Source organism: Lucilia cuprina, chromosome 3 (genome assembly GCF_022045245.1).
Source record: "Lucilia cuprina isolate Lc7/37 chromosome 3, ASM2204524v1, whole genome shotgun sequence".
NCBI lineage: Eukaryota > Metazoa > Arthropoda > Insecta > Diptera > Calliphoridae > Lucilia > Lucilia cuprina.
This window is the reverse complement of record NC_060951.1, coordinates 58105102-58126721: the sequence shown is the minus strand read 5'-3', so window position 1 is coordinate 58126721 and position 21620 is coordinate 58105102. Positions and strand designations below refer to the sequence as shown.

Below are 21620 nucleotides of genomic sequence, written 5' to 3'. Positions count from 1 at the left end.
TTGTACCACATGTTCATGTTAAATGCAACACTAATATATAATACTCATACGCACTGTTGCACTTGTACAGGAAAAACATCAACTAACTCCTCCATATGTTGAAAGCAAAACTAAACAACAATACTAAAACAACTAACTTACAATTACATACAACATGTAGTATACATAGTATTATTTGCAACACTATAAACTGAACTTACATGTAAGTACAAGAATATTAAACAAAAATTTAACATCTGTTATTAAAAAAAACAATACAAACAAACTGTAAAATAAAATCTTTTTGTTTTTCTCATAAAAAGAAAAATTGTGAAAAAAGATAACAACAAAAAACAGTTAGAATTTTTTCATCTGTTTTTTTTTTTCATCATCTACGGTTCAGTTGTACGACAAAGTGTTGTAAACTTCCTTTAATTATTTTTCCCATGTCTCGGAGACATGAAAACAAAGCCAATTTTAATTGAAGAATAATGGGGGGTGTAAAATACATATTGGAGGTACTAGAGTGTAAAACAACAACAGGTTGAAGCAAATGTGTTTGAAATTATATCCTTTTCTTTAAACGCGTTACATTTAGCAATGAAAGTATTAAAAAAAACATTCTTTGTGGTTTTGGTGGATAATTAAGTTTTCTTTTGAGGTGAGAAGGTATTATTAATTTAAAAACTTTTGTGGTATTAAAGCTTAATTTTGAATGAGTTATATGAATATGTGGTTAAACAAAATTGAGGAATAAATACTGATAAATCTGTGTGTGAGTAATACTAAAATGTTTAGAGCAATTTCATTCAAACAAATTATTTAGGTTTTCATTTTCCGTGTATTCTTCAGTTAACTCTAGGCTTTCAACAGCTAGAAGTAACTAATTGTTTATTATTTCCTTAATGTCTAATTTTAAAATATTAATTTAGGGTATAAATACAATGTGTAAATCATTGTAGGTATGAAAGTCGGTTCAGCAATGTCCATCTTTGCAATCCCCTTTTTAGTTAAGTTTATTTTTAAATGTCTCCTTGACCATGTGTATGAATATATGTTGAAGTGCTTTACGTAAAATTCCTATTGTGTGGGCTTTTTTTTACGGTGATCTTTTTCAACCACTGGGTGAGCTTCTGTGACGACTCATGTTCCCCCTTATTGTGTTTCTTAGACGCCGATGACAATTTATTTATATGGAATTTCCGGTACAGTAAACGTACACTTTGCTCAAGTACTTGAACTTTCTAATCTTTGACCATTGCTGCCCCGTTGCTTTACTTTCAAAATGCAAAAACATTACTTCCGTTTACAATCACGCAGATGGCCTCAGTTGAGTCGGCAACAGCACCTAGAGGCCGGTAGACTGAAGTACGAAAGCCAAAGACTTTGTCCCTACTCACAGAGAACACACTGTGGTAAATCTGGTGTGAACAGAGTTTTTTCAGAACATACCTAGGCAAGGAAGGAAAATTCAATGGTATCACTTAAATATGATACCTTTCATACATCAACTTTCAACCCAGCACATTTCTCATTCATACGACACACTCATAGAGAACAATATCCGACACATTGATTCTAGATATACGGGCTGACAAGACCCGTATACTCCTTAATTCATCCTGTTTCATAAATGTTTGACACCAACTCATTTTCAACGCTTAATCCCACAATCACTCCTCTGCGGGGTATCAGTTGTCATTCGCAACAGAACCGAACTTATCCGCAACTCACTCCTCCCTCGAATTTGGTTTTATACCACATACACTACATCGATACTGAATGAACCTCAACTAACCAGCCAGATTCTCTCTTTCGACCTCATGTCAAATTAATTTAAGGAATGTCTGAAGAGTGAAATAATATCACCAGTATATAGTCCCGGTAGACTTGAGGTACTGGTAGCAACTCTTTTTCTCGTTGTTGCAATAATACCAGAATATGGCCATTCATCAAGGTAACTTGACCCCGGGGGATGTCCGTGTTTTTGTTAAAATAAGTTTTCAGAAGGTTCCAGATATCTGCGAAATCTGAATCTTCAACAATTCAATAAGATATACATATATTCGGCGAGAAGGCCTTTTTAAAAATCGGTCCTTAAATAACAGTAATTAGAGTAAAACTCTGAGACAAACTCTAAACATTTCTACAAAAATTGAGATTTATGTTCATGTAGGAATAGTTAGGAATAATAAACAAACAACAACACACATACATAAAAAAAATTTTCCAAAGAAGCAGAAAGAATTAGAATTTACTCCATGAAAGTATTGAAAATGACAGGTTTGTTATAGGACGGATGTCCATTTTATTTGATTTCAAATTCAATTCATCTGAAATCATTCTCAGGAAATAATTTTTATGTTTTGTTTAGAATATATAATACAACTAATTTGCCTCAAACAATTGTCCAATTCAAAAATCAATAGTAAAAAAATTATGACATACTACGATACAGTTGTACAACTCCGATTGTGAATGAAACAAATATTTATATAAATAGATACAATTTTTCCAATTCAAAAAATATACCTTCAAAATATACCTTCAAATTAAAAAAGAAGTTGGATTCTTTTCGCTTCTTTGGAAGTCAATAAACATCACTTCCATAGAAGGTAAAAAAAAATACTTAATTTATGTTTGTGAGTTGTAAGGGGCCTATTGGGCATTTCTTTGTCAAAAGGCTCTGGTAGGAATCAAACTCACGATCTCCATAGTCTAGGAATTCTAATTTGATTTATATAATTTAGAATTTCTTAGGATTTTTTTAAATCAATAATACAGTTGCATGAAACGTAAATAAAACTCTTACCAAGTAAACAATTTATTAAAACTTTAAGTAAAAGCTAAAGAAAAATCTTTAACGAGTAACTAATAACATTTTAGGAAATTTTCTTAAATTTATAGATACAAATTAAGAAAATGTAATAAAACTAGTAAGGAGAATCGTAAAAAATGCTGCCTTATATTACAACATAAAATTGTTTATGGCGCAACATAATAAAGTAATAAAAACCTTAATATGACAATTTATGTTTCAACCACATGACACATATTATTTTCTACTATTATGGTAGCAAATTGTTTTTACGATACATTTTGTTATTTTCCAAAATATATAAAAATTAAATAATTACTATGTACATATAAGCATACCAAAGAGATTTACGTTTTTCCTCTTCAAATCAGGCAACCAGGCAGACATTAAAAATCAATTGAACCCTTTTAACCTGTCAGTGTTTCTCTTTTTTTTGTTGCCAGCAAAAAAAAAAAACACAAAAACCAACTAATTGGCTTAATGATGGCAATTTTAATTTTTTTCATATTTGCTTCAGCCGTACATTTGTTGCCGGGTTGTGATTTAATATATTTGTATTAAGATAATTAAATTTCGTTTAATTTTTTCTCTTTGGTATTAATTTAAATTTATGATAATTGTTAAAATTGCAAACAATGACATTGGAAAAAGTTTTTAATTTACCATCATCTACAGCGTGTATATGAATACTAACTAAAAACTTTTTTTTATTTATTTACTCATACATTCGTATTCGGTGATAATTTCCTATAATAACAATAATAATACAAACAATTTGGAGTTCAAAAAATACTTTCAAATAAATATTAATTTATATTTATTTTCGAAATAAATTCGTATAAGAGATACAAATAATATGGTGGCGAATATGTTTATGTGCTGGTTTAAATGCCTTTAGAGAGGGATTATTTTTTATTAAATCTTTTTTTTTTATGGGAATACCAATGAACACATTTATTTTGTTGTTAACTGTAGCATATACTTTTTTTGAAATAAAACTATTTAGTTGAAATGTGAAATGTATTAAGTCCGTAGAATTCAAGGTTGATATTTGTGATTTTTTATATACAAACATACATACAGATCACTTAGTTGGTTTTGTACATATGATCTGATTATATTATAAGATTAAATCTATTTTAAAACTGATTAGTTTTCTTTCACAAATATCATTCAGTTTTAAAAGTTGGAATTAGTTACTTTGTCTACTAAGTTAACAAATTGTAAGTATACTTATTATATATCCTTAAATACACACATAAATTTATATTTCTGTAAGCATCTGTGTGTGTGTTTATGGTTAAACGGCAAAAGCGTACTAACAAATGCACAGTGGGTCAAATTGAATTTCTTTTAACTACTCTTATAATGACTTACTATAGAAATTTATTTAGAGTTTTGCCGTTTTATTTGCAAATTTTATTAAATCATGCGCTAGCAACAGCTTCAATTTCACACACACACACACAGAAAGAAAGTGACGTTTCTGTAACTTACATATAAGCAGAAAGGTATATACTTTAGATACCCATCAAAACTGGGTAATGGCTGGCACTAATATAATCACTTTCTTTTCAATGACAACTACTTATCATCTTCATTATTTTAAATACTTTTATAATGACTTACATATAAGCAAATACGTAAGTACTTTAAGTTTTGCTGTTTTATTTGTACATTTATTGAATCACGCGTTAGCAACTATTTCAACAATACACACACACACACACACAAAGAAAGTAAATGGTGTTTCTGTATGAAAACTACTATTTGACCCACAATAAAAAACAGTTATGTGAGCGATTTTGGATTGTTTTTAAAACAAAGTAATTACTTATTTAAGTAGTGATCTGTAAGCGAGCATGTTATGAACTTGAATTCAATATCATCACAGTGTTAAAATGTGTAAAAATAAGTAATGAGAGCGTATTTTTTGCTTTTTAACTTATGACTTTCCAATGCAAGTTTTTGCTGGGTAATTATACTCTCGTATTCTTTTAAAAGGCGTAAAGACATGAAATTGAAATAAAATATATAAATTTACATATTTTTATATTTTTTTAATTTGAATTTACAAGAAATATTTTTTATATTTCCTTTTGGTACTCATTCAACTACATTTTCGTAAAGTTTAATGGAATTTTAGATAAATGTTTTTGTGGAAAGTACTTCTTGGTTCAATTTGTAATTAACGTCCCTTTTAATGAATTTATATTAAACTAAATAAACTAAAAAAGCAACAACTTTAATTACAAAAAATATGGGGTTAAAATGCTAAAATTTTGTTGCACAATAGCTTTATTTTAACATGGTGACATGTTTACAAGTAATTAAGAAATCCGTAAATGTAAAAGAACGTATAAAGATTCTATATCTTCAAGCAGAAGCTGACTAAAGAATAGAAAAGTAATTATATAACACATTATTAAGAATACTTATTGAAGTACTTTTATGTAAACACAACGATATGTAGTAGATATATGTTAGTATGTAAGTGGTTACATTAGTTATTTCATACATTACTTTTTAATGAGTAGTACATATATGAACCAAATTATCGCTCCTAGAATACTTTACCTCTTAACAGGTAAGTAAAGAAGAGGGACATTAAAAAAGAGTAAATAAAAGGGATAGACAACGTTTTAGTAACCTTTAATAGCGCTGTTTCGCTTAATTTTTAGAAGAGTAACATTCTCCAATTGGCTGGTACATGATTAGGAGAGAGTAAGAGAAAAGAAGGAACAGAGCGTGAACATTACGTAAAGCAAGAGTCTAAATACTGTCACTATCAGACTTGCTCATTTTGAGGAGATTTTTCGTCCTGCTCTCATCAGGGTTACCTCATGGGATCTTCGTGGTTCTGCCTACTGTTTCATTATTACAAGAGGTCTTATGGGATTCTCTCACCCAACTGCTTTGAGCTCCCTACCCTTTAAAGCTATTATATTCGCTCTTTCTTTATATAACTTTATTTATATTACTTTTCCTTTATCTTCTAAAGTCCAGCGATTGACTCATCAAAAGTTGGCATATTCTTAAGTTTAGGATCCCTTTATGCCTGAACCAATAGTTTTTTCTTCAGTTCTAGTAGAGCTTTTTTTCTATAACCTCTTGTTTAGTAAATATATTTAACAAATTCCAGCTAAACAATGAAAAGTAGTTTTTTTATAAGAAGGGCAATAACGAGTGTAAAAAAGAAGATACCTATTAAAACTTCTAGTAATCTAGTATGTCAAAATGATTTGGGTATGAGAATGAATAATAAGTAATCTGAAGTTCCAATTTCCACAAATTTTTCGCTGGAGATCCACAATGAATATTAACTACTCTCAATGGTACTCTTACGCATTGATGTACATATTATCACAACATCAAGTTTCTCATTAAGCGTAATTTTCATAAAAAGAATAGTTTACAGAGAAATCAAAATACTTCATATCATATTTGTTTATTGGACATAGTCCTTACGGATTTCAAATTAGAAAATAATCCCCTCAAGAATAAAAAATAAAAACTATTTGAATTTTTTATATTAATAGCCCACTGTGCACTACATACAATAAGTATGCCAACCTACCAATACATATATATATAAAAAAAAAACAATTTCATAACGTTATTGTTGGTGCTTATGCGGCTGATACACATGGATGGTTGTATGTATGTATGCATCTGTGTGAATTGCGTATATTATAGTGGTATTGTGGATTTATGTACTTTTTTTATATCTGTATTATCAGCCTTATTAGCAGCAACTTATTAATGTATACATACATTTTTTTCAGTTTTTATTATTATGGCTGATTTTTCTCTTTTTCTCATAATTATGACAAATTATATTTTGTGCCAATATTAATAAAATTCCATATAGAATTTTTAATTAAAAATCATAAGCAGACTTTGTTTCATAGGTTTTTTTTTCACAAATTTTTACAAAAAAAAAATTTTAATAAAACAAATCTATTTTAATTAAAACGAATGTGGGTTAAAATTAGAAATGTGGTTGTTGTGTGTGGATAAAAAGTAAAATATACAATGATTAAATAGAACTGTGGCAGGTATTTTTACTTCAGTAGCAGGTGTTTTCCAACATACGCATTAATGGCCATATTTTTTTGTTTCGTGTGTGGTAAAATTGTGTGCGGTAGGCTTACTAATTGGTAAACAATTGTGATTTTTTTGTTTATGGATTTATGTATATAAATTTTGTTGGTATTTGATAGGATTTTTTTTAAGGTTTATTTTAATATTTAAATACCACAGAAGGTTTAATTGGCATTAGTTTTTTTTTTGTATATGGCAGGGAAAATTTTGTACTATTGTTCATTTAAAATAAATATCGCAGTTAAAGTACTTTTTATAGCCTTATCCTTTATGAAAGGCTGTATATATGATTGTCATTTCATTTATAATTTCCAAAATATATAAAGTATATAAAGGAACAGTGCTTAGACCAATCGAATACACTGAAAATAAATTTCGTAACTTCTTTTTTCGTAATATTTACAAAATAATATAATATAATTTCATAAAAAATAAACAAGTAATATTTCTATATTCGGCTGTGCCGAATCTTATATACCCTTCACCAAGTATGTTTTAAAAAACAGTTTTTATTTATTTTGTATCTCTGCACACACTGCACACATAACATACACACAAACAAATATAAACTGTAGCAGAAGGAAATATTAACCGTTATACTGTAATACCACCGTCAAACTGCATTACCACCCGCAAAAAAATATGAGCTGTATTACCAACATATTACTGCTTTATCACCTTGTTCTCGTTATATCCACTTATCTTCGTGAGAACTGAACAGCATCCAAACATACAAAAAAAATACACAGCTGATTAAAACCAAATACATATCCACGCGCACATGTACATCTTTATCCAATTCACAGCGTTGTTGTTGCTTTTTTAACAAAGCATGAAAAAATGTGGCTTTTTTGATGAAATTTTCAGAGGTTGTCTCGGATTTTTGCTCATATCTCCGTTATTAATAGACCGATTTTGCTGATTTTAAATAGCGTTCTTCTCGAAAGCATGTCTAACTGAATTATTGAAGATTCGGATCTCGCCGATATCTGGGGACCTCTAAAAACTGATTTCAACAGACAGACAGACATGGCTTAATCGACTCCGCTATCTATAAGGATCCAGAATATATATTCTTTATAGGGTCGGAAAACTATATTATAGAAATTACAAACGGAATGACAAACTTATATATATCCTTCTCACGTAGGTGAAGGGTATAAAAATTCGTGTGGAGAATAATTTTTAACTAAAATTAGTCTTGTCTAGGCCATAAATTAGCAAACTAGTCCACAGAATAATCAAGTCCATAGACCTGTTAATCGCATAGACAGGCAGTTAAGTAGTCCACAAACCTGTGCATATATATAAACTAAGACTAGACATAAGTTGGAAAAAAGTCAATAAATATCTTATTAGAGTAGTCAGTGGACTAGACTCCATTTTAATCCATAGGCTTGTATATAGTTTAGTACTAGACTAGTTAATAGAGTCCTCCATACTAAATCCAGAAGCTAGTCATATATATAAATCAGGCACACTAGTCCATAGACTAGGCAAAAGATACATCCATAGACTATGTCTACGCTATAAATTAGTAAGCAAACTAGTCAAGAAATAAAAACAACTCAAAAAGTAATTTAATAATTTTAATCCATAAAAAGTACCTTTTATGGCAAACATTAGGTAACTTTAATTTCACATTTAGTTCAACATAAAAGTGATTTCATACATTTTATAACCGAAATACCTGCTTTTGGTTCACATAAAAGAAAATATGTATACTGCTGTTTCCTTAATGCTTCAAGCAACAGGTTTTGTTGGTCCTTTGAAACATTAAGCAAAAAAAAAAAGCAAAGTATTTAATTAAAAACTAGAGCTTTTAGGAAATGATAAACATATTTCAACAATGATTAAAATCTACAAAATATAAATTAAGATAAATTTGAAACACTTTTTTACGACAACTAACTTAGTTATAGAATAATTTTCAACACAATTTTTATTTTGTTTTAGTAGAACAAAGCACTTTGTTCTTTTTTTCTCTTGCTCAACATCGTCTTTTCTGTATTTCAAAACTCATTAGTGTTAAAAAGCAAGTTGATAGTAGTCAGTAGCGTAAATGAATATAATTGAGTATCATTTTCATTGAGAGAATGAAAAAAAAACAACAACATACACAAAGATAATAGCAACAAGAATTAAGGCAGATATACGTCAATGGCAGGAGGTACGGGGGTGGGGTATAGTCTGTAGTACAACAGATTTCCTAATATCTAATGTCTTTAAGTTAAATACACTTAGAGAAACATTTGCTTCAGCTGAAATTTATGACTCTAGCAAACAAGTATATGTTTATAGCAAATATTTTTATGATTAAAGGAAACAATTACTTAAATATAGTAATCATTACATCAAAGCAAAATCTATATGCTGTGATTATAAATCACATAAATAATGAAACAACCAAAATATGGTGGTGACAAATAAAAATTTTCTTGTAATAATGTTATTACTGTAATCATATAGAAACATATGTTTCTCTATTTCCATAAACTCAAGAGCCTGTGTGTATCTGTCTATCTAAGAAAATTAGTAGTGAAAACTGTTTCTCCCCCAATTTTCTTCTAGTTTGTTGTGTTACAAATACTCGAATACAAACACAAACAAACATTGTAAGTAAGAAAATCAAAAGCTAAAATTAAATGAAACATAATGGAAATATAATACCAACTAAAAACTCCAAAACGTTCACTACAACGTAACATAAATAACACAAATGACACACAAACATACACACAAATATATATGTATAAATAATAATGTTAAAAAGGCAACATACACATACAACAATCAAATTAACAGCAGGATAAATTGGGAGGGAATTTTAAGCAAAATTGTAATACAAACGAACAGAAACAAAACTCAAATAAAACAGAGCAGCACAAAATGGAACAAATACAAGGAGACGTACAAATATATGTTTTAAGCTGCACATACCTTAGATGTATTATCTTCTACCCAGGCATCTGGCTTACCATAATCCGGTGGATTTGCAAAGGGATCATAACCCAGTACAGATAACATTGGTGCTATATCGGCCATATCCCTTACGACATCTTCGGGTATATTTCCCACCCATTTTGAGAGAGCCTCTAAGTTAACTGGTTTAATTACCTGGTCCGATGAACGTTCAACTCTGTAAAATAAAAATAGAAAATGAAAATAAATTAATGAATGTAAAGAGAACAAGTTTGTACCAGACAAACTTAATTGCTTTGTCAGGATTTTTAAATTTGTATTTATTTCTTGGTGTGTGTGTTTTTTTCTTTTTTTATGAATTTACAAAGAAGACATTTTAAATGATTATATAGGGCATACAAATCTTTTAACTTTCCTAGTAATGTTTAAGCAATATAAAAGAGCACTGTATTTGCACATTTACACATGAATAATAAACTTTACTCATTTGTTTTTAAGCCAGAGCTTTAAAGGAAATTCCTATGTACAAAACGTTGTAATGGTTAGTCTGGTAGGCCGAAAGTGGCGGGTTCGAGTTGCAACTGAAGCAATGGGTAAGGAGCGCGCATCAGACCCGATAGAAGTAACTAACTACCTAACTAACTAACTAATTAACTAACTAACTAACTAACTAACTAACTAACTAACTAACTAACTAACTAACTAACTAACTAATTAACTAATTAACTAATTAACTAATTAACTAATTAACTAATTAACTAATTAACTAATTAACTAATTAACTAATTAACTAATTAACTAATTAACTAATTAACTAATTAACTAATTAACTAATTAACTAATTAACTAATTAACTAATTAACTAATTAACTAATTAACTAATTAACTAATTAACTAATTAACTAATTAACTAATTAACTAATTAACTAATTAACTAATTAACTAATTAACTAATTAACTAATTAACTAATTAACTAATTAACTAATTAACTAATTAACTAATTAACTAATTAACTAATTAACTAATTAACTAATTAACTAATTAACTAATTAACTAATTAACTAATTAACTAATTAACTAATTAACTAATTAACTAATTAACTAATTAACTAATTAACTAATTAACTAATTAACTAATTAACTAATTAACTAATTAACTAATTAACTAATTAACTAATTAACTAATTAACTAATTAACTAATTAACTAATTAACTAATTAACTAATTAACTAATTAACTAATTAACTAATTAACTAATTAACTAATTAACTAATTAACTAATTAACTAATTAACTAATTAACTAATTAACTAACTAACTATTTATTTATCTATCTATCTATCTATCTATCTATCTATCTATCTATCTATCTATCTATCTATCTATCTATCTATCTATCTATCTATCTATCTATCTATCTATCTATCTATCTATCTATCTATCTATCTATCTATCTATCTATCTATCTATCTATCTATCTATCTATCTATCTTTCTATCTAAATAAATAAAATAGAAGTAGCTTCTCACGGTCTACAAAAAACAAAACCTGCTCCCATTTAGAAGAAATCACAAATTAAAAACTCTGACTTTCTTTCATTGACCATTCAACTGGACAGACTTTTTACATTTAACATTTTACGTTTTCTTTTAATCTTTTGTTGCTTTTTTGTTCTTTCGATTTTGCTCTTTAATGTTTTACTGTTGCTGTTGCTACGGCCGCAACTCCTGCTGTTGTTTAACGTTTGTTTTTCTTTGCACATTATACACTCTCTTGCACTCCCATACACGCACTCACAAACACATATAATTGAAAGTTATGGCGGAAATTAGTTTTTGTTAGCACCACTAAAGCTTCAATAATTAGTTTTACTTTTAGCTTTGTGTAATTTTTTAAGACCATTCTGGAAGCAGTATAAGTAGACCATCATCAAGCAACATCATCATCATCATCATAAGAATAAGTAGCAACGATGGTAGTTAAAACCAACAGGGATAATCCACAGCAAAAGGAACAATAACAAAAAAATAACAAATATAAAAAATAAAGCACAAAACAAACAACACATAATAAAGGGAAATTGTAAAATTAATAAAATTTATTTTAATTTTCTTTCTTCATATTTCAATTGTTGTTAGTTGGTAATGGTAGTATAGAAGAAATATTAACCTTAATTTGTAGCTTTTTAAGGAAAAGAAAGAATTTAAAACTTTATTGGATTCCTTGATTAAAATACATTTAACTTTGTCACCCTATTATCTATTGAATGTAGAAAAGAATATATTTTTTATTATTGTTTAAACCAATTATAAAAGTTTAATGCTTTTAATGAAATGGTTCACTGATGTGCGTAATTGTCTTAAGATCTTAAACGAAGTTAAAATTGACAAAAGAATCTAATAGATATACAGACATAAATCAATTTCGCACAATAATTGCAAAGTTTTTAAGCATATTTATACCCTTCCCACCACTATAGTGGGGAGGGTATTACGACTTCGTGCTCAAAATCACTTTGTGAGTCTGATTAAGTCATATTTGTCTGTCTGTCCGTCCGGCTGTTTTAAGTAAATTTTATGAGGATCGTTTCATGTTTAACCCCTAAAAAAGTATTATTTATCAACAAATTGCTTAAATACTTCGGAATTGGGGTAAAAATAAACATAAAATTGTCTTTATGAAAAATAATTCATTTTGAAAATATATTTATGTTTCCTCTTGGTTCCTTTTAGTTTCTTCTTAAATTAATTAATTATGAGAAACTAATTTTTATGTTTATCAAAAAATGCTAATGTATATTTCTTGTAGAAAAAAATTAACTTAACTTAATTGAAAAATACAACTTGATTTTCGTTAAAAACGTTTTTTACATATTTTTGTTTAGACCTTATACTGTCTTTAAAGTAACTAAATGTATAAATCTTAAATAATGTTTAACTTTACCATATGGAAAATTCCGAAGCTGTTAAGATTATTTTTAACTTGATTTTGTAGCTAGTGGTGTGTTTGTAGGTAAATGTTTGGATATTATATTACTTAGCTATCATTTTCAACTAATATATTCATTTATCATTTAACTTTGTGAAATCTAATGGGTGTTTTAAGCTATCGGATGCCTAAAACTGTCAACACAAATCAACATCTGCTCAATTAACAAGATGTTGAAAAACACAGTTATTCCCTTAACAAAATCACACAGACTTACACACACATACAAACACTGATACAATATCTCCGTATCCTCCTTTTTCAACAAAGTAAGTGACAACATTAATAATGAACTGTAAATTAACAGCAACAGTGACAACAACAAGAATGTTGTAGCCATTTAAATGATGACTACAAAGAAAAACCAAATTAATGGCAACTTACTTGGAGAGAGGAACACCACCAGGTTTATTGATAAATTCTTCATGATGTAAAACAGAATCATTCCAGGGTACATCAAGGAAATCCAATATTTTACGCATCCATTCCTCCGGATGTAACACCAATTGTTCATAATAGACCTTAAAAAAATCAAGAGAAAGGAAAATAGTATAAATAAATTATTAAATAAACGTATGTGTTAAAGAAAAATTAAAATTATTAATGATTATAAATGCTATGTGTATATACATATAAGTATGTAACTGTATTGCTGCTAGTATAATAAATGGAAATTAATAAATTATAAAAAGGAAAAAGACACAAAATATTAAAAAAACGTAAATGAGCATATAATACGATTTATTCATGTTAATTTCCTGCGTGCCATAAAAGAAAAAGTGAAAAAATATAATTTATTTAATAAAAAACGTTTTTAAAAATTTAATTTTTTTTTAACGGAATTCAATTAAACGGAAAAACAATTTTAACATCCGGTACACAAACAGGTAGCAGAAAAACATATTTATATCCGTATAAATATTATAAATTATTATTTCTACAGTAGACGACAAAATTTGCAAAAGAAAGAACCACCCTGCAAAAACTTGGCAATGGCTTGTAATTATAACCACTAACCTCTTAACATACTTTTCAATAACTACTTTCTGATTACATGGAAGTACTTTAATAACGTCTTATTAATAAAGTGTTATGCAAATAACTAGATACAAGAATAGAACAATCAAAAAACAAATAAAAAATTACCAAAATGTCTCCCATGTAGTAGGGTTCTATAAATCGACTTTCGAATAATCGAACTTTCGGTCGAAAAAAGTCGACTATTTTTTTTCCAAAAAGTCGATAACTCGACTATCGTCTGTGAAAAAAGTCGAAAAGTCGATTTGTTAATAATGGTCGAAAAGTCGATAAGTCGAAAACTGGAAAATTGTAGAAACAAGTCAAAATTTTAAAAAAGTGGAAAAAAGTCAAATACTCTAAAATAGTCGGAAAAAGTCGAAAATAGTCATAAATTCGGAAAAAGTCGACTATTTATAAAATACTTATAGTAGAAAAGTCTAAAAGTCGACTTTTAATTAAATGAAAAAAGTCGAAAAATCGACTTTTCATAAAATGCAAAAAGTCGACTTTTCGTTTCAACAATAGAACCCTACCATGTAGAATATTATTTATTCAGCACTGTGTATTTAAAAAATACAATTGGAATAATGAAATGGTGGAATAAATTATACGTTTGTTGAAAGTTCTAATAAAATATAAGGAGTGAGATCGAAAAATTCTTAATATACATATATGTTTATAAAAACGAAACCACTAAACTTACAGCTTTATTTTTTTTTATTTGATTCAAATTATTATTACAATTTACAAAAAAAATATTTTTATAGTTTTAATCACTAGTGATGAAATTTTGAACCCTTTTCGGAAACCCTTCCATTAACGTTTTTATAGTGCTTTCTGTCACTTTGCTCGAACATGTAGTCCATCTCCGTTTAAAATCTACCACACTTTTGGACACCTTTTTTGTACTCTTCAATTCTCTTTTAACAAGAGCCCAATATCTCTCCACTGGCCTTAGCTCCGGGCAGTTTGGAGGATTTGTCTCTCTTGGTACAAATACCACATTATTGTTCTTGTACCACTCAAGGGCTTGTTTACCATAGTGACAGGATGCCAAGTCAGGCCAAAAATAAGTGGACACATTATGAAGTCTTTTGAATGGAAGCAGCCTTTTTTGTAAACATTCCTTGATGTAAATTTCGGTATTTATAGAGCCCGTTGTAACAAATGATTGGCTTCTTTTGCCGCAACTGCATATTGCTTGCCATACCAAGAACTTTCTGGGAAATTTTGTCTGCTTTTGGGTCCTAAACTTTTCTTCAACATTCCCTCGAGCATCAGCAACATAAAACTTTTGACCTGGAAGTTGCGAAAAATCTGCCAGAATCGTCATCCATTATGCAGCAAGAATATTTTTTTATAAAACTTGACTTAAATTTCCGTGCTCTGTTTTTGGCCTCTAAATTTTTAGCAGCGTTCCTGTCAGGAACTTTTTGAGCCTTGTTTGTTTTTAAACCTGCATTAGCTTTAACTTTTCGTACCAAATAGTCCGAGCACTGAGCTAACCGAGCTGCTTTTCTACCGGATGTGTTGGGAGCTCTTTTGAAAATGCGTTCTATTTTTTGGCTTTAGAAACATCATGTGGACCATTCCTTCTACCTGAACCAGGTTTTCTATCAACTGACAAGTTCTCCCGTTACTGTTTAATAACATTGGAAACAGTTTGACGGCAGACCTTTGTATGCTTGGCCAACTTTTTGTAAGACCAAGTTGGGTTGAGTTGAAAATATTTAATAATTTCAGTACGCACTTTTTTCTGGTCACTCATTTTAATCAGATTAACAAAAAAATTAATATAATTGACATTACACATAATAACTGTCATGTTTTTCAAAGGTAACTTGATCAAAAAAAAAAATCAAATAATACTTTGGTTGAAAAATGTAATGAAAAACGTGTGTTAAGAATTTTTCGATCTCACTTAAGAATAGAAGTAGACGCAATTTAAATGTATCTTGTTTTACTAATATTGTGTAAGATAATCAAGAAACCCCGTTTTACCTGTTTTTTCCCTTTTTTACCTCTATCGAGTTTTCTTAAAGCCACAGTTATACGATCTACTTCATTCCTAGTCTCTAAAAGTTTTCAAAGTTTTTCAAAACATTTGATTATTTAATGAAACGTATTGCAATTACAAAAGTTGAAAAAAAGAAACTTTTTCCTGCTAACTCCATGGAATTTATATAAAATGAAATATTCCGCTTGTGTTCGATACATTGCATATTCAGCAATTAAAAAAATATCTTCATATGCAAAAAAAAAAAACAATTTTGACTATCACTGTATATTTTTTAATCAGTTCTTTTGGGATAAATAATATTATTTGTAATTTATTTTCCTTTTCTCTATGCAGCAGTTGTTGCAACTCCCACTTCCGCCTCTCAGCCGGATGACAACACAAAATTGCTGTCTCATAATTAATGTCACTTTGTTGGAAACTTTTTATATAAAACAAGTTAATCGTTTTAAAGTATGCTGCATTTAATTTCCAATCAAACTATTACACAGTTATCGATTCACCATACAAAGGCACTAATAGTGAATGGAAGAGGAATAGAGAGGATGAAAAACAAAACAAAGATGGAACATACTACAAAGTATAGAGAGAATAGGGGAACCAGACAAAAGGATTTAGCAAGAGCAAGAGTTTGATAATGTCAGGAAAATCAACGATTCAAAAATATGTTGAAATTACAGCAACAGCATAAAATAATTTCAGTTTTATTTTATTTTCTCTTTATTTTTCACATAAAGGATATATACATAGATAGCAAAACGCAGACACACACACTGACAGACATACATAAAGATATTATATAGACAGTATAAAATGCTATAACGGCTGACTGATATACAAATGAATGTGTAGATAGCGGGCTTCTAGGCGGTAAAGGGAAACTGAAATATTATGTGCAAGTATGCAGCTGACATTTTCAAGAGTGTATTTAATTTTATTTAATACTTATACGCTATTAACCTTAAAAAAATGCGGTTATAAACGCGATATGTATCATATACATTTACGATTGAATAGATGATGTCATTTGCATAATAAGAATATTTCAAATTTATTTTAAATAACATAAATTTCTAAAATGACTACTATAGATTCCCAAGTGTAGGCTTTTATGTTCTTATATCAACTTCTGTTGCAACAAACGTTTGGGATTTAATTGGGTGTATTAAAGTAGTTAATTGCCAGAGAGACTCATTAAATTTGTGTTGTTACTTTATATTTATAAACTTGCATATTTTGTAAAATCAAATATATCGAAAATTAACCAAACTGGAATTGAACTAGAACTGAACTAGAACAGAACTAGAACTGAACTAGAACTGAACTAGAACTGAACTAGAACTGAACTAGAACTGAACTAGAACTGAACTAGAACTGAACTAGAACTGAACTAGAACTGAACTAGAACTGAACTAGAACTGAACTAGAACTGAACTAGAACTGAACTAGAACTGAACTAGAACTGAACTAGAACTGAACTAGAACTGAACTAGAACTGAACTAGAACTGAACTAGAACTGAACTATTCAAATAAATCACTTGTTACACTTTAAGGTGGGTGTGAAACATTTTGTTGGATTATTACAAACATCTGTTCAAATTCATAATATTCTCCCCACTACTTATAATAGTGTAAACCATAAACACGCAATATCAAAAACTTTACTAAAATTACATATTTTCATAATTTCTCTTTAATTTGAACATTTTATAATTTTATCAACACTTACCATCATACAACGTTCTTTACCAATTTCTTTACATTGGTCGTGCATGACTTCGATGGCATGATTCCATTTTTGCATACACTGGCGATAGCTGGTCAAATCAAAGCCAGTAATGGTTACTTTGCGTGATATAATTGAATGTACCGTGGCACGACCATCTCGGACCATAAATAAAAATTTAGCCTAGAAAAGAAAATTTTAATTATTAGCTTAACAATAAGAAGGAGTCTTAAGACGGACAAGTGAAAAACTTACATTAGGAAACAGTTCTATCACATATGTGCCCATTTTTAAGGTTAAGGGATCTTTGTTGCACAGTCTAGGCGCTGGATCACCATGTTTAGCTATGATTTCTAAACAAAATTGAGCAATAGCACTGTTCATGACTTCTTTGGTAATGCCAGCCTCCACCAGACGCAGCGATTCCTTTTCCGATTTCAGCCAGTGCGAACGTAATTGTAATATTCTAGGTATCACACGAGTTTCCTGGCCACATCTAAAACAAAAAAGTTGAGAAAAAATAAATAAATTTTTATAAACTCCTGTTTATCATTATCAACAATTTAAATAGATTAAAAAAACTTTTAAAAATTGAACAGGACGAATGATTTGGAATAAACAACTTTCTTAGACAATTATAACACACCTACGCCCAATTTAAATGCAGCTATTATTATTCCCAGCCATTCAAAAGTATGAGGGGTTTTATTCATGTCTCGCACTCTTCTATCTCCCTCTTCTCTCATCGTCCTGCGGGACTGAACTTTTAAAAAGTTTTCACTTTGAAGAACTTTATGCTTGAACATTTGTTTGTGTGTGTGTGTGTTTTTTTTTCTTGCAAATAAAAAAGTAAAAAAGAAAAAAACTAAGGTGGCATTCTAGGAATTTAGCTATAAAAATAAAAATTAAAAACTTTAGCATTTAACTAAAAAAATAGCAACTAGAAAACTAAAGTTTTTACTGCTAATTTTTAAAACTATACAAACTTGACGATTAACGCAATGTTAAGAGAGAGAAAAAAAGTATTAAATAAAATTCAAAAATTGGAACAGTAGTTATACAATCGACTACATATAGTTAAAGCAAGAATATATTACAGGAAAACTCAAATACAATTCTATTGAAAACTAAAATCAAGTGAAGCGCATAGTAAAATGCAAGAACAGGCAGACAAACTTGTTGTGCAATAAAACTCTGATATACAATCAACAAGATTTCGAACAGCAAAAATATATGTTTGTATGTATATGTATATATTTTTAAGTTATCACATCTCTAGTTTAGTGGCAAGGTTTCAAATGGAGCACTGTGGTTTAGTCGTGATGATGGAAAAAATCATTGAAGCATTACAAAGTACGCTTTTGCCCTCGAGATCCTTAGGAACAAGTAAAATGAAAGATGTTGTGTTAAACATCGATGTTGTGTGACATCCATTTAAATATCAATTAAAATACGGATGTTTGTGAAAATTGGAAAAAAGAGTTAGTAGAGAATATTTAGTTTAAAGTTTTATTTGAAGTACGTTTATATAAAAACTAAATTTGTTAAAAATACCTAATTGAAGCCACTTTTGGATCAGAGTATTTTTACAATGAACTAGTTTTGAAAATTTAAGGTTTGATTAAATCCCTAATGCTTAATGTACATATAGATTTATTTGAATTAGTCACAAATTGTGCATGATTTGAGTTCGGACCAAAATATATTCTCAATTAAATGAGAGTTATATGTTTGAAAGAGAATAAATGTATTTTTGAATGCGATTGAATTAAGTACGAAAAAAGTTAAAAAAGACGTTTTAAATTATACGCGCTTGGTATCAAATTGACACCAAAGTGTTAATAACTTTTCAATAGCATTTGTTGTCATAATAGGTACGGATAGTTGTCGACTCAACAACAATAAAAAATCATTGAAGCATTACAAAGTACGCTTTTGCCTCGAGATCCTTAGGAACAAGTAAAATGAAAGATGTTGTGTTAAACATCGATGTTGTGTGACATCCATTTAAATATCAATTAAAATACGGATGTTTGTGAAAATTGGAAAAAAGAGTTAGTAGAGAATATTTAGTTTAAAGTTTTATTTGAAGTACGTTTATATAAAAACTAAATTTGTTAAAAATACCTAATTGAAGCCACTTTTGGATCAGAGTATTTTTACAATGAACTAGTTTTGAAAATTTAAGGTTTGATTAAATCCCTAATGCTTAATGTACATATAGATTTATTTGAATTAGTCACAAATTGTGCATGATTTGAGTTCGGACCAAAATATATTCTCAATTAAATGAGAGTTATATGTTTGAAAGAGAATAAATGTATTTTTGAATGCGATTGAATTAAGTACGAAAAAAGTTAAAAAAGACGTTTTAAATTATACGCGCTTGGTATCAAATTGACACCAAAGTGTTAATAACTTTTCAATAGCATTTGTTGTCATAATAGGTACGGATAGTTGTCGACTCAACAACAATAAAATAAACAAGTAAAAGTGTTATATTCGACTATGCCGAATCTTATATACCCAACATCAAACTGTAAAAATGGAATGCTCCACTGTTCTGAATGGGTTTTATATAGGGGGAAGGGTCGATTTTGGTCCGATTCTTATAAAACTTGGTAGAGAGATTTGTGCTCATAAAAACTTACTTATGCGATTTTTAGCGCTATACTCGTACTTTCAAGCCAGTAGTGAGCGTTAAAGTCATTTTCTGAGGGGGCCTAATTATGGACCGAATCTCATAAAATTCGGTAGATAGATTTTTGCCCGTAAGAAACTTACTCATATCGAATTTCAGCGCAAATTTGAAGTTTTTAAGTCAGTAATGGGCGTTAAAGTAATTTTTTGGAGGGAAGCATATATGAGGGGTAGGGACAATTATGGACCGATCCTCATAAAATTTGGTAGAGAGAATTCGACTTATACAAGACTTATTTATGCCGAATTTCGTTGCTAAACTCGCATTTTTAAAATAGTTATGACTATTTAAGCAGACAGACGGACAGACATTGCTCATCGTCTTAGAATTTAATAAGGACCCAAAATATATATACTTTTGTGGGTATATGATCTATATTTCGATGTGTAACAAACAAAATCAATATACCCCTTATCTTTTTTGATGATGACTATAAAAATACACGATATTATGGAATCAACAAAAAATAATAATGAATTATCAAAGTTACGACGATTTGAACATTTCGTTGTAGAAATGACAACTATTTGTTGCCGAAATCACAATAATTGTTGTTGTTGCAATAACAACGATGCGTATTGTATAAGTTGTATATACATGCATTGTTTAAAGGTTAGCAAACGTGGTAAGCTCACTTTTGACAACGGATGGTAACAATTTCGGTACTTTTTAACTAGTTCTTTCACTGTGTGCTTAATTGAACTAGAAAATAAATTTTCATGTAAAATTAAAGAACTTTTGTAACGATTTGTTAAATTTATTCCCAGATGAAGTTATTTTAAAATTAAATAATTGTTTTAATTGTGAAGTACTTAAGTTGTAAGATAAAAGTTGTCTTTAACACGCAGTGGAGTGCTTTTAAAATCAAATCAGAAGATTTACCAACGTTTAACCCAAATAAGGAGTGAGATCGAAAAATTCTTAACATACATATATGTTTATAAAAAAGAAACCACTAAACTTACAGCTTTATTTTTTTTTTATTTGATTCAAATTATTATTACAATTTACAAAAAAAAAAAAAAAATATTTTTATAGTTTTAATCACTAGTGATGAAATTTTGAACCCTTTTCGGAAACCCTTCCATTAACGTTTTTATAGTGCTTTGTGTCACTCTGCTCGAACATGTAGTCCATCTCCGTTTAAAATCTACCACACTTTTGGACACCTTTTTTGTACTCTTCAATTCTCTTTTAACAAGAGCCCAATATCTCTCCACTGGCCTTAGCTCCGGGCAGTTTGGAGGATTTGCCTCTCTTGGTACAAATACCACATTATTGTTCTTGTACCACTCAAGGGCTTGTTTACCATAGTGACAGGATGCCAAGTCAGGCCAAAAATAA

General features: G+C 29.1%; 1 protein-coding gene across 2 annotated transcripts in view; it reads right to left on the bottom strand.

The window, feature by feature from the left end:
- Positions 1–21620, bottom strand: part of LOC111678110 (protein-tyrosine sulfotransferase) — a 66709-nt gene that overhangs the window by 14724 nt on the left and 30365 nt on the right. For both annotated transcript variants that reach the window (XR_002762580.2, XM_023439365.2), the window contains exons 3-6: positions 17831–18071; positions 17579–17758; positions 13196–13332; positions 9842–10040 (exon numbers count right to left, since the gene is read on the bottom strand). Coding sequence is in view for 1 of the 2 variants with exons in the window: in XM_023439365.2 (XP_023295133.2) it covers positions 9842–10040; positions 13196–13332; positions 17579–17758; positions 17831–18071 (757 nt within the window). In the remaining variant the exon portion in view is untranslated. The remainder of the gene's footprint in view (positions 1–9841; positions 10041–13195; positions 13333–17578; positions 17759–17830; positions 18072–21620) is intronic.